The sequence below is a fragment of the Narcine bancroftii genome, chromosome 1 (genome assembly GCF_036971445.1).
Source record: "Narcine bancroftii isolate sNarBan1 chromosome 1, sNarBan1.hap1, whole genome shotgun sequence".
In the NCBI taxonomy this organism is placed as follows: Eukaryota; Metazoa; Chordata; class Chondrichthyes; order Torpediniformes; family Narcinidae; genus Narcine; species Narcine bancroftii.
Genome location: NC_091469.1, coordinates 274893381 through 274907894, shown reverse-complemented (window position 1 = coordinate 274907894; position 14514 = coordinate 274893381). Strand labels below are relative to the sequence as shown.

Sequence of the window (14514 nt, the reverse complement as noted above, 5' to 3'; positions counted from 1 at the left end):
CGCTACCGCTGCTGCCGCCGCCGCCACAGACACCCCCGGGGCCGACGCTACCGCCGCTGCTGCCGCCGCCACGGACACCTCCGGGGCCGACGCTACAGCCGCTGCTGCCGCCGCCACGGACACCCCCGGGGCCGACGCTACCGCCGCTGCTGCTGCCGCCACAGACACCCCCGGGGCCGACGCTACCGCCGCCGCAGCCACCCCCGCGGCCAACCAGGTGCTCACCCTAGCGTCCATCGCTGACGACCGCCAGGGCCCGACCACCGATCACGAGCAACTACAAACCCCACTACTTACCATTCACCCGCCACAACAGCACTTCCGGGAGGTTCTCCAACCTGCTCCTCGAGCTTTGACTATGTCATCCCGTTGCGTGACGTCATCCCGTTGCGTGACGTCATCGCGCAAAACTCGCCTGTCAACTGCTTCAATAACATTAAACCAGCAATGCTCTCATCCCCTCACCAGAGCAATGGAACTGATTAAAGTGCATGGACACTACACCAATTGCTTATTTGACTCTGGGTCAACTGACAGTTTTATCCAGCCAGATCTGGCCCTCCGTTGGGGACTTGACATTATCCCCACTACCCAGAGGATCTCATTAGCGACGAGGTCGCACTCGACTGGGATAAAGGGGTATTGCATCGCCACGCTGGAAGTACAGGGCGTGACGGTCACCCACTTTAAATTATTCGTCCTTCCCCAATTGTGCGCCCCAGTGTTGCTGGGATTAGACTTCCAGTGTCAGTTCCAAACGGTGTCCCTACACTTTGGGGGACCCCACGCCCCCCTCTCGGTCTGCCATCGCCATCGCCCCACTCCCGAAGCACCCGAGCAACCCGCCCCCGTGCCCCGGGGCCAATCCTGCGGCCTTTCCACACTCCGGATTGCCCCGCCAGCACTCTTCGCAAACCTCACCCCTGGCTGGAAGCCTGTGGCCACCAAAAGTCGGCAATATAGTTACGAAAACAGGCAATTCATTAGGAGTGAGGTGCGTAGATTGCTGGATGAGGGCATCATCGAACCCAGTTCAAGCCCCTGGAGAGCCCAGGTGGTGGTTGTTAAGAATGGGGAAAAACTACGGATGGTGGTCGACTACAGCCAGACCATTAACCGCTTCACACTCCTGGATGCGTACCCCCTGCCACGCATCACGGATGTGGTGAACCAGATCGCCCAGTACCGCATTTTCTCCACTATTGACCTACGTTCGGCCTACCACCAGCTCCCGATCCGCTGCGAGGACCGACCATTCACGGCCTTTGAAGCGAATGGGCGGCTATATCAATTTCTCAGGGTACCATTCGGGGTCACAAATGGTGTCGCGGTCTTCCAGCGGGAAATGGACAGGATGGTGGACCAGAACGGGCTAACCGCTACCTTCCCGTATCTGGACAATATCACCATCTGCGGCCACGACATGCAGGACCATGACGCCAACCTAGACAAATTTCTTCAAACTGCCCGTCAGCTAAACCTGACTTACAATTTGGACAAGTGTGTTTTCCGGACCACACGACTCGCTATTCTAGGTTGTGTGGTGGAAAACGGGATAGTCATGCCAGATCCTGACCGCATGCGTCCCTTAATGGACTTACCCCCCCCACATACCCAGAAAGCTCTCAAACGCTGCCTGGGCCTTTTCTCTTATTACGCACAATGGGTTCCAAACTACGCCGACAAGGCACGTCCTCTTATCAAGACCACCTCTTTTCCCCTCTCGACCGAAGCCACAGCGGCTTTCGATCGAATCAAATCTGACATCGCTGCTGCGACGCTGCACGCGATCGATGAGTCTGTCCCGTTTCAAGTCGAGAGCGATGCATCCGACTTCGCCCTGGCAGCCACCTTGAACCAGGCCGGTCGGCCTGTAGCCTTCTTCTCCAGAACCCTCCAGGGTCCGGAGAGTAGACACTCCTCGATCGAGAAGGAGGCCCAGGCCATAGTTGAAGCGGTACGTCGTTGGAGACATTACCTCGCTGGGAGGCGCTTTACACTGTTGACTGATCAACGCGCGGTCTCCTTCATGTTCAGCAACACCCAGCGTGGTAAGATAAAAAACGACAAAATCGCCAGATGGAGAATCGAACTCTCCACCTTTAACTATGACATCCTGTACCGGCCTGGTAAGCTCAACGACCCGCCTGACGCGCTCTCCAGGGGGACGTGCGCCAGCATACAGATGGACAGACTACGGAAACTCCATGAGGCGCTCTGTCATCCAGGGGTCACTAGGTTTGCTCACTTTGTCAAGGCGCGCAACTTACCCTACACAATTGAGGAGATCCGCTCCATGACCCGAGCCTGTTCGGTGTGCGCCGAATGCAAGCCCCACTTCTTCCGTCCGGATAACTCCCACGTCATCAAAGCCACCCGCCCCTTCGAGCGTCTTAGCGTAGACTTTAAGGGACCCCTACCGTCGACCAACCGTAATACCTACATCCTTACGGCCATCGACGAATACTCCCGCTTCCCATTCGCTGTGGCCTGCCCAGACACCACTGCCACCTCAGTGATACAGGCCCTTCACAGTATTTTCACCATCTTCGGGTACCCCAATTCCATCCACAGTGATAGGGGGTCCTCATTCATGAGTTCAGAGCTGCAACAGTACCTTCTGGAGTGTGGCATTGCTTCAAGCAGGACCACGAGCTATAACCCACGCGGTAATGGCCAGGTCGAGAGGGAGAATGCCACCATATGGAGAGCGGTTACACTGGCTCTCCGGTCTAAAGGTCTCCCCACCTCTCACTGGCAGGAGGTTCTCACTAGTGCCTTACACTCCATCCGCTCCCTCCTATGTACTGCAACAAATGCCACCCCCCACGAAAGGATGTTCCTTTTCCCGAGGAAATCCGAATCGGGAACCACTGTACCGGCATGGCTCACCGTCCCTGGCCCCGTCCTTTTGCGACGCCACGTCCGGCACTCAAAGAATGACCCCTTGGTCGACCGAGTGACTCTACTCCACGCGAACCCACATTACGCATACGTGGAGTTCCCAGATGGGCGGGAGGACACTGTTTCGGTGCGGGACCTAGCTCAGGACGCGGTAGACCCAGCAAACCCCCCAACTCCTTATGCTCCAGGCCCCGTGCCGCAACAGAAGGACCAACAGCACCCCAATGACTCGGGCCACCCTGCCGACAAAACGACTGGGGAATTGAGCGACGGAGCAGTCGCACCCGATGAGCCCGCTGGTGACACCACTCCAGCGACCCCAATCCCGGCACCACGGCGGTCACGCCGGATGGTCAGACCCCCTGACCGCTACAGTCCTTGACCTACCCCTTCCTTTTCATTCTCTCCCTCGTTTTTGTTTTTTTTTTCCCCGGGTCAATTCTCCAAGAAGGGGTGAATGTGATAGTACAGATCTATCACCAATGTACATAGTGTATATAGTTACTGTATCTAGACTGTGCTTACAGCGATTGGCTGAGAGCTAAGCCACACCTATTGTTTGGGCCTTAAAGGGTTGTGTCCCTAGCCAGGTCGGATCATTCCGGACTGGTCGGCCACCTGTGAAGAGCTCCGGTCTTTTGCTAATAAAAGCCTTGGTTTGGATCAACAAGTCTTTGGTTCTTTCGACGAGCTCTACAGACAGTTATTGTGCAGGCTTTTGTGCGACTGGTATAGCACTTAACTTTCATAGAGTAACCTCACGAATTCTGACAAGGGTCCCGTGTTGTCATAATAGCCTACTATAAAATTGCACTTAGGTTTCAAGTTTTTGTTGTATCACATTGTTGGCTTGTATCAAGTTTGATCTGAATCAGGATTAGTTCACAGCCAGAAATTTGTGTTGTTTTGTTATTGCAATTGAAACTGTCAGATGAAAATATGGAAAATTAAAATATAAGATATAAGAGGACGAACTTTTTGCAAATGCTTATAATGTTGGCAGTTTTTTTTATATAATGACCACCTCCCTACCCAACTTTTGCAGTCCTGAAAAAATTTTGAATTTGAAATGCTTAAAATTATTGTTTTCGGTTATGAATCCTCGTCATAAATTTGTCAGTGTAATTTGTTGTGGGATGTATCTATATTCTTTACTCCTATTACTATTTATACAGTTACAATACATCAGTTTCCACTAAATTATGACTAAATATGAAATTAGTCAAGATTGGTATCTAGGTTTAAATTTCTATGTCAGCATTAACACTGGCAAGTGGTTTCAAATATTGAAAGCTCTTAAAGGGCTTGCTGCAGAGAAAAATAAATTGCTAACCACATGGTCTAGCTTCAGTTTGAAAAAATTCTACAGTCTCTCCTGATCCTCAAACCCTTTTCTCTGCATGATCTTTCTTTTTGACGTTACTAACAAGAACAGATATTCCAATGTACTGTATAGTCATGCTTGTAATACACAATTAAATCTAAATGACCACTTCATCTTTTCTGTTAGCCTTTAATCAGTTTTTCTTACAAAAAAAATTTTTGTTCGTGATTTTGTCAAATATGATACTGAAATTCAGTTAATCTGTATTCACAAGAAAGTTGAGTATATTCCAGAGGAATATTGTCCATTAAACAAAAGGCTCATGTTTCCAAAGTTGGAGGACTGAAAAAATAGATCATTCATTTTGTGTTGATGATTTTACAAATAAAAAGGAAGATACATGTCACTTTCAGCTCCCTTTTGCTATTGTGGAGAGTCAGCTGTGGAAAAATTACAATTTGGAACTGTGGTAAACTTAATTATATTAAACTTGTACATCACAAGAACATATGATTTGACATTTTAAAACAGCCACTTTTCTTTCATCATTATTTAATATGGGTCATGATCTCTGCTTCTTTTCATTTGACATTAATTACGCAGGGTTGTCCTTTGATCAGAAACCTTTTATTTATATCCAGCATTAATCATGGCCTAAGGACAAATTGCTGCACACAGCAACCTGCTTTCTTGGTTTGATATTAACCTGAATTTATTCTTGAAATGCAAAGAGCATTCTTATTGTTTTTTAATGTTATAAAAAGCTCATAGAGCTACATTAAATTTGAGAGATTGATTTAAAACACGTGAAAAGCATAAATGAATCAATTAATTGAACTTTTGGAGATTCTTTTCTTTTTTTTGAATATTTTATTTTTGATGTTAATGATTTAAAACACGTGAAAAGCATAAATGAATCAATTAATTGAACTTTTGGAGATTCTTTTCTTTTTTTTGAATATTTTATTTTTGATGTTAATAGACTCACAAAATTCAACAAACAATTCAATCTTTCCAACATTCATACATATATACAGAGTCTGTATTTATCCTCCCCCCCCCCACCCCCCCCCCACCCCTACATGCAGCTGAATATACAGTTGATTAATTTATACTGCTACAAATACCAGTGGGGCCAATGGCCCCTCAGAAACCTGGGAAGAAGTGAAGATTATTTTCTTTAGATATTTGATGAGGAGATGATGGAATAACTTTCAGGAGTCTGAATGTAAATCATTCCTCATAGGATACCGAGCTCTGACCTTTACAAGTGGCTTGGGTGTTATCGTGGATATTTTTCTGGTCAACAGTCATCACCACACCCTCCCCAGAATGTTGATGACGGTGCCTCACTGATTGCAATGTCTTTGATTATCATTCGACTCTCTCTTGTAGATGGTGGTTACTTGGCACATGTAGAATAAACATTACTTGCCTTAATAATCTGAGCCTGAATTTTGTAGAGGTCTAACTGCACATGTGTGTTGGGATTTACACTTTCTGGGGAGGTGTGATTGTAATTAAACATTTCACATCACCAGAAAACATCCTGCTTCTGAGTTTGTAAGAGAAGGAAGATGATTAGTTAATCAACAGAAGATGAAGGGGATCAGGTCTGTGGCTGCAGCCAGTGGTCAGTTTACTCCATTATTTCTATTTATTTCAATTTTACCTGAGCTGTTTGCCACCAAACATAGTTAGCTGATGGTATGGAGGTCACTCTCACTTAACTTCTCGAATTCTCTTTTTTTTAAACTTCATTTATCTGAAGAATTATTAATAGTAATACAAAGTACATTCCATAAAGAACATTTTATGAATATACATTAAAAAAAATTAAAAAACAAGACAACTAAAAAAAATTAAATCCCCACTCCCTTCCCATCCCATCAGCCAACTCTCTTAAGGAGAGCTAAAAATATATAAACAGAAACTAAAAGTATATAATAAATCAAAATATATCTATATGCATATATTCCAAATATGGTCACCACTAATTAACAAAAAAAGAATAATTGTCATGTCAATTATATGTATTTTATTCCATAACAATACAAGCTTTCATTTCATTAAGCCATCGCATTATATTAATCACTATATTATCTTTCCATGTACTTGGTACACATTTTCGAGCTACAGACAATGCTAAATATATAAATGCAATTTGAAATTTATCCAACCCTAATCCCCTTAAAGGGTTCATATAACCCATTAAAAAAAAAGATGGATCTAATGGTAACTTAAAATTATATAATTTTTCCAAAATTAACTTAATTTCATCCCAGAATGGTTGTACATGCGTACAAGACCAGACAGCATGTAAAAAAGTTCCAGTACATACACCACATCTAAAACAAGAATCCGAATTACTAAAACCATATTTTTTTCAATTTCTCTGGTGTTAAATACAATTGATGTAAAAAATTATAATTAACCATTCCATACCGCACATTCATCAATTTAGTAACACTGTCATGACACATATCTGCCCAGTATTCTTCAGGAATAACAAAAGTTAAATCATTTTCCCATTTAAGCTTAGATTTATTCCATTCCGACCTCCATATTGTCTTGTAATACTTGATACATAACAGAAATATAACCCCATTTTGGTATAGAAAATATCAAAGACTCGAATTCCGTCAATACAGGTAAAATCATCTCTCTACCATACATATTTTTCACCAAAGATCGAAGTTGCTAATAAACAAATAAAGAATTTTCACCAATATCAAAATGCTCTTTCAATTGAGTAAAAGAAAGAAAGTGACCTACTACAAAACAATCCTGTAATGTTTTTATACCCTTAAAATCCCAACTCTTTAAATGACTATTAAACATTGAAAAAGAAATAAGTTGATTATTATATAATGACAAAATTGACAATTTACCTTTTGATCCTAAAATCTTATTTTTTTAATCCATAATTTTAATAAATGTTTTAATATCGGCATATTATATTCCCTCAACAAATTTATATTGAAATATAAATTGATACACCTCTATTTCAGGAATACAGGCCATCTCAACTTTAGCCCAAATTGGAGGCTGGTCCAAATCCATCAATCTACTAATAAATTTCAACTGGGCTGCTTCATAATAATTCTGAAAATTAGGTAATTGAAGCCCACCTAACACATACTTCCAAGTGAGTTTATTTAATGCTACCTGTGGTAGTTTACCTTTCCATAAAAATTCTCTCATAACTTTATTTAAATCCTGAAAGAAACTCTTTGAAAGAGAACATGGTATTGATTGAAATAAATATTGAATACGAGGAAAAATATTCATCTTAATACAATTAACTTGACCAATTAAAGTTAACGGAAGATCTTTCCACTTAATTAGGTCTGCTTTAATCTTTTTTAATAATGGAACATAATTTAACATATAAAGATTGATACTCAGTATTTAGAATTATTCCTAAATATTTAATTTTATCAGACCATTTCAATTTTATAGTATTTTTATACTCTGAATAATCTCCTTCTCCAACTGGTAACATTTCACTTTTATTCCAATTAACTTTATATCCAGATAATGTTCCATAATGTTATAAAATTCCTGTAAATGTGGCAATGACTTCTCGAATTCTCTTGAGACCAAGGCTGTGATGAGGTTGAGAGCCTAGTAGTCCTGGCAAAACCCAAACAGAATATCAGTTATGGGATTATTAGTAAGAGCAGCTTTAAAGAACTATCATTTATATCTTCCTTTCCTCAGAGTTGAGATTAATGTATCAGTAATTGTGCAAAAGAGATTTGACCTGCTTTAGAATTTTGTCAGGTAGATGGCAATACCTTTGCTACATTAGAACAGCTTGACCAGAGATGGAACACAGTTCTTCAGCTCCACAGTCATAATGTTGCCTCGTCTCTTGAGTCTTGTTGCATTCAGCTGTTCAAGCCCATTCTTGCTATCTTGTGGAGCGAGTAGAGCTGGCCTGATGACCAGGTTCATCACTCTACACACGAAATCAGTTCCATTGGATTGGAGGGAAGCTAATTTGACACCGATTTTTAAGAAAGGAAGGAGAGACTAATCAGAGAATTATAGGACATTGAGCCTTACCTAGGTAGAGGGAAAGGTGCTGGAGTCTGTTACTAAGATGTTATTGCTACACATTTGGAGAAGAGTTATAGGGAGTTTGTTGGCATAGGTTAGTGAAAGGGTGCTTGCAGAAGATGCTTGACAATTTTTTTAAATTTCTTGGGGTATGACCAGTAGATTGGACAACTTGATGTGGTGTATTTGGACTGTCAAATCGCTTTTGATAAAATCCCACTTATGGATGGTAAATCTCTTCCCTCGTCTCCCATTGCAGCCTGGGATAAATCTGGGGATTTATCCACCATTAAATTTGTTCAGTCAGTGAGTACTTCCTCTTCTCTTACGCCTAAATTTCACCTTCAACTTTGCTGAGTTTTTCAACTGTTTCCTAAAATGAAGTATTTTCATTTATAATCTCATCTCTTTCTTCTCCTCTGCACATGGCGAGGGTGTGGCAGAGCGTTTTCAGGTGGTCAAGTAGAAATGGAAAAGCTGACAAAGAACAGTGTTCATGCTTTGAAGGGTCCACAGAAACTCTTCAGACCTAGAATTAGACATTACTGTATGAGGTAATCAGCACGGTCTCTGCCAGGTATCATGCTGTGAGTGCAGTATATGAATGCGTGTATTTAGGGGAGCCCTGCTGTCCAGGTAAATTGCTGTAGATTGAGGACAAGGAAGATGTGATTTCCTCTCTTTGAGTTTGGAGTTTAGGTGAACCTCCTGATATAGTAAACTCTGAGATGTGGCCATGGTCAGTGGCAGAAGCATGGAAGATCCCATGGCTAAGAATCTGGGAGTGACTGATCAGGGAGTGACCTTCCCCTCCATAGACAAAGCAGTTCAGGTACAACTGTGATAATCGTCTGAGAACATACGATATCAGAATTGTCAGTGAAAACAAGGACTACAATTTGAGTGTTGGTCATTTTAAACAGCATGGAATCAAGAGAATTAAGATGAGTGAAACTTGGTTATTCTGTGAGTAAAGAGAAACTATTTTTTCAGAATAAAGTTAAAAACGTGATTTTCAGACCATAATTATTGTCAGTAGTAGGAGTCAGGAGACTATGTAGGACATTAAATATATGTTCCTGACAATTTTTTTCACTTTACCAAGTAATTATGAATCGCATGACAGACTATTCCATTAATAGCTCCATATGTTTTGGTTCATATGGGAAACCACGTTCTTGTTGTGAGCAGTGGACAACTATGTCAAGGCAAGTCATTCTGAATGAAACACTCATACCTTTCCTGGTTGTACATAAACCACTTGCCTTTCCCTTGCACTTTGAATATACTTTAATGCCTCAGGTATAATAGATAAATGGGAGAAATCAAACTCTATTGGTTTGAATTTGAGATAAGAGTGTGGAAATTTTTAACACAGTAGTTGCTGAATGAAGTTCAATCAAAATACAATTATTTTGATTCCATCTCAAATTTGGATTGTTCCGCCATAAAAATGGGACCTGAATATACTACACAGATAAAGCCATGCGACAAACCATTTTGGCCTCCAATGCGTGAGATCGGAGATTTTAGTTCCAACTTTGGATTTTTCCCATGGCACAAAGAGAGTGGTGGGTGATGGAATGTGCTGCCAGCAACTGTAGTGGAGGTATGTACAATAAGATCTTTAAAGAGACTATTAACCAGGTACATTGAACTGTGAAAAATGGAGGGTTATACAGAAGGAAATTCTTGGCAGTTGCTATAGTGGGTTGCAATATACTAAAGTGTTGGAGAAAAGTGCCATTTTTAAGATTAACTTTCCTAGCCTTGAGGCTCTAGTGGGCAGGGTAGATCACTTGAACACTCAACATCAAGCTCCTGAAATAGAAACTCTATTCTGACTCTTGTGGCAAGAGTTTGCCAATTGGATGTCAGGAAGTGTTGCAGGATGTGCTCAAAGTCTCCTTAAAACATTCAACTTTTCCACTGACCCTTACAAATCTCTGGCCTATTACAGGCCAAAGTGGTCAGGGAACAGAATCAGATGATAAAATTTGTTGTTTTGTGGCAGCACTGCAGTGCAAATATTGCTATAAATTACATTTCAAAAATAAATAAAAGTACATTGTGCAAGAAAGTGAAGCAGCGTCTGTCCATTCAGAAATCTGAAGGCAGAGGAGAAGAGGCTGCCCTTGTGCCACTGGGTGTTTGTCTTCAGGCTCCTGTACCTCCTTCCTGATGGAAGCAATGTGAAGCCTGTGTGTTAGGGCGATAAGACACTGCCTCTTATAGATGTACTTGAAGGAGTGAAGACTGGTGTCCAAGATGTCATTAGTCGAGTTAGCTCTCTGGTGTTTTTTCATGCCCTGTCCATTGGCACCTCCATTCCAAGCGGTGATGCAACCAGTCAGAATGCTCTCCATGGCACACATGTAGAAGTTTTCAAGAGTCTTTGGTGACATTCCAAATCTCCTCAAACTCCTCAAGAAGTCGAGCTGCTTGTGAGCCTTCTTCGTGATTGCATCGGCAAGGAAGTAGCTTTATAGAAATGCAGCCAGTGCAGATCCTCAGAGATGTTGGCACCCAGGAATTTGAAGTTCTTGACCCTGAGCATTCAGTTTGTTACTTTGAGCCTTGAGTCATTGCATCAGGAGCAGACAGAAGAATAGGTTAAAGGTTGAAAGGAATGTCCACAATACTGCCCTGTAAAGTACCTCCTGTCATGTTTGTAGAAAAGAATACAATTCCCACATTCCCAGAACCAACAGAACTGGAGTAAAAGTAAGTCGTCCTTGATCTTGAGGGGGAGGGGGAGGAGGAAGAAGAAAAGAAGAATTATAAGTAGAAATATTAGAAGAAGAAGAATTAGAAGAAGATTGAGGAGGAATTGTTTGTTCTTGTTTGAATTGTAAGCAAAATAATTTGGAATAAATACTATGAATGGGACACTTTTGGATCCAGTAACATCCATTCTCATTTAGTATGTCCATGTGGGTTTGAAATTAAAAATCATTACATGTAGTAGGATCATATCAAAGAGATGATTTGAGTATTTTGAGCTTTCTTTTATTTTGCAAAACAAAGAAAGTAATTTACCTGAATGAATGAATGAATGAAGAGTTTATTGACATATAATGAATAGATGCAATGAATGTCATACTTGCAGCTTTTCAGGAACATAAACTACACTAACAACAGTTGAAGCATAATTAACACATAAGAAAAGAGTAAAAGACAATAGATATAAAACTAAGAGAGAAAAAGTCAATAATATATAATAGTTTTGAATGAATTATTGAGGGAAAAACTAAATAATGAATCCTTCATAAGTTCATTGATATGATTACCTTCATTAATAAGAATTTATTTAATTTTTGAAGAGAAAATCTTGTATACTTTTTTCTCGAGGATGAGCCTTGTTTTTATTTAATTTTCTATCTGATGTCTTCATTGTTTTAGATTAAGCATCGGTGACCCAATTTGAAATGGTTGCTGCAATGAAGTTTGAGAGCAGGCTCCACATTTTATTGAATATGAAAACCTTAGACCTATTGAGCACCCCCTTATGAGTTTGTGTTTGCAATGTACAAAGCCTTTAACGGGTTCTTAACTTGCTTGAATTAAGATGTTTATATATCTAATGCTGTCCCTCCTGGTAAACTCCTGCTCATTACCATTGCTTCAGCAAGTGCCAGAAGAGGGCAAAAATGTTATTGCCGGTTGACTCCTCCATTCATCAGGACATTTATCATTGTAGCTGCTAAGGCCTTGCCTTAACCAGAACCATAAAATGATTTTGTTGTTATTGCCAAAAAATAGCAGCAATCTTCTAACAGCCAACAGGCCGAAAGTGAAACTAAATGGTAACATGTTTTTTTTTGTTGCAGGTTGCTTGAAAAGTAATCTGTGTTTATAGCCTCTGAGAATCACTGAAATATTTAATTAAATTGACCTCCCATTATCTTGTTGATTTTCCCAGAGGGTAGTCATTTTGTAAATTCCTACAACTCCTTCATTTTCTGATCCTTACTGATGTTGGCCTCAAACCAGATGCTAAAATATATAGAAAAGTAACTTGCATTTTTTTCTCTCCACTTCTCATCCCACTGCTCCATCCTTATTGACAATGTCAGAACTGAGATTATTAATTTAATGATCAATATCACAATATCGAATGCTGAAAGGCCTGGATAGAGAGGGTGTTTCCTATGGTGAGGAAATCTGAGATCGGGGGCACAACCTCAGAACACAAAAACATCCCTTTAGAACAGAGATGGGGAGGAATTTCTTTGTGGAATTCGTAGCTGTGGACGGCTGTGGAGGCCAAGTGATTGGCGATATTTAGGGCAGAGATAGATATGTTTTTGATCAGGAAGGGAATCAAGGATTAAAGGGAGAAGCCAAGAGAATGGGGTTGGAGGAAAGTAAATCGGCTATGATGGGACAGCAGATTGTCTAATTCCATTGCTATGTCTTATTATAGAATATAAAATATATATTATTAATAAGCATTCTTAGCTGAATCCTCAAAAACCATTTTTTATTCATCCAACACTGATACTACTTTTGCATACTCCCCATCCCGCATCCACTTTCCCAAATAAAATGTATAATCTGGGCTGGCAGTTCAAGGATCTGTTGTAGTTGATAGGCAATGTGGCATTTGTGTTGCTTGTTCTTTTAAGAAGAATGACTTCACGTGGGTTTAATACTTAACTGACTTTACTTTCCTTGAACTGCTTCAACCATTTTCCAGCGGCATGACTCCCATCATATTACCACGTCCGGTTTCTGCCCAACGCACAGTTGCATGCTGGGAAATGCAGAGTTGTTTTTTTTTTAAATGCATAATGCACTGTTAAATCAAGATTCCATCTGCCCTCTTGGGTTCATGTAAAAGATCTTGACTCTCAATTTCAATAACAACTGAAGAGTTGATTCTTGCGGAAATAAAAATAGTTTCTCTGAAGCTTATCCTTAAATATAATGATCTTATATTTCACCCTACACCTTGCCACTTCCCCTGACAATATTTTCAGATTTTGTTGTTGATGGTTATTTGAATTAAAGTTTTCAGAAAATGAAATTCTGTTTCATGCATCAGCTTGGTAAAGAAAAAAAATGTTAATTCTGAGATTTCCTCGTGTTGTAGGGAGCACTGCCATTTGACGACGATAATCTGAGACAGTTATTGGAAAAAGTAAAGCGTGGAGTGTTTCATATGCCACACTTTATACCACCCGACTGCCAAAACCTCTTAAAGGGAATGATCGAGGTAGATGCTTCAAAACGCTTAACAGTAAGTATTGGTTTTCGTTATCTCCACTTCTCCATGAACAGTTGTACATTAATCTCATGTTTGACCATGCAAAGCAAAGTTGGTCAATTCTTTTGAACACATCAATAAAATAAGCCTCTGCTCAGGTGAACAGAGAGACAGTAGTTTTATCAAATATATAGTTCAGAATAACAACATTTTTTTTTTAGATATTTACAGATTAGTAGCTTTTTAAATTCCTTAGTATTCAAACTCTCTCAAGATTTGGAATTAAAGATGATAGAGAAGATTTATAATCAAATACCAAAAAGTGGATATCAGTTTTCTGTGAGCTATTATTGATGCATAGTGGTGATTCCCTGGACAAGACTAAGAAACAATGGAAACAAGATTTTCAACCAGAATTTTCTGATGCTACATGGGATTTTATTTTGAAATTGTTTAATTCATCTTCTTTCTTTTTCAATCTTTTTATTAATCATATTATAGCTAAATAATGCATGAGGAGAATAGGAGTACATAATCAAAAAGGGGGGAAAATATCATTATATGACATCATATGATATAACATATTGTATTTCATCACAGTTACCAGATATGTTCTCATCTCCTCAAACTGAAATCTTCAAAAAAGAAAGGAAAAAAATTATTATATAAAATACCACCTAATCTAAAATAAACCTGAGCAGTCTATCCTGAGAAATATTAATAAAAATTAATCATCTGGTCTTCACCGACAAAGAGAAAAGAAATAAAATTAAATATAGTCCAGAAGGGAAAATAATAATTATACTGTCATGTATAAGTAATTTATAAAAGGTCGTCAAGTCTCAAATGTACGACTCCTAACTTTATCTAAACTTAAGCATGACATTATTTGAGAGAGCCATTGAGTCAAAGAAGGTGTATTAGAATCTTTCTATTTAAATAAGATAGCCTTTCTATCCAACATTGTGGAAAAGGCTACAACCCGATTCGTGGACGTGGGAACTCGTCCCAA

General features: G+C 40.3%; 1 protein-coding gene across 1 annotated transcript in view; it reads left to right on the top strand.

The window, feature by feature from the left end:
• The window catches only part of LOC138744047 (serine/threonine-protein kinase BRSK2), a 783696-nt gene that overhangs the window by 666181 nt on the left and 103001 nt on the right, over positions 1-14514 (top strand). The window contains exon 8 of the mRNA XM_069899549.1: positions 13389-13535. Within this exon, the coding sequence (XP_069755650.1) occupies positions 13389-13535 (147 nt within the window). The remainder of the gene's footprint in view (positions 1-13388; positions 13536-14514) is intronic.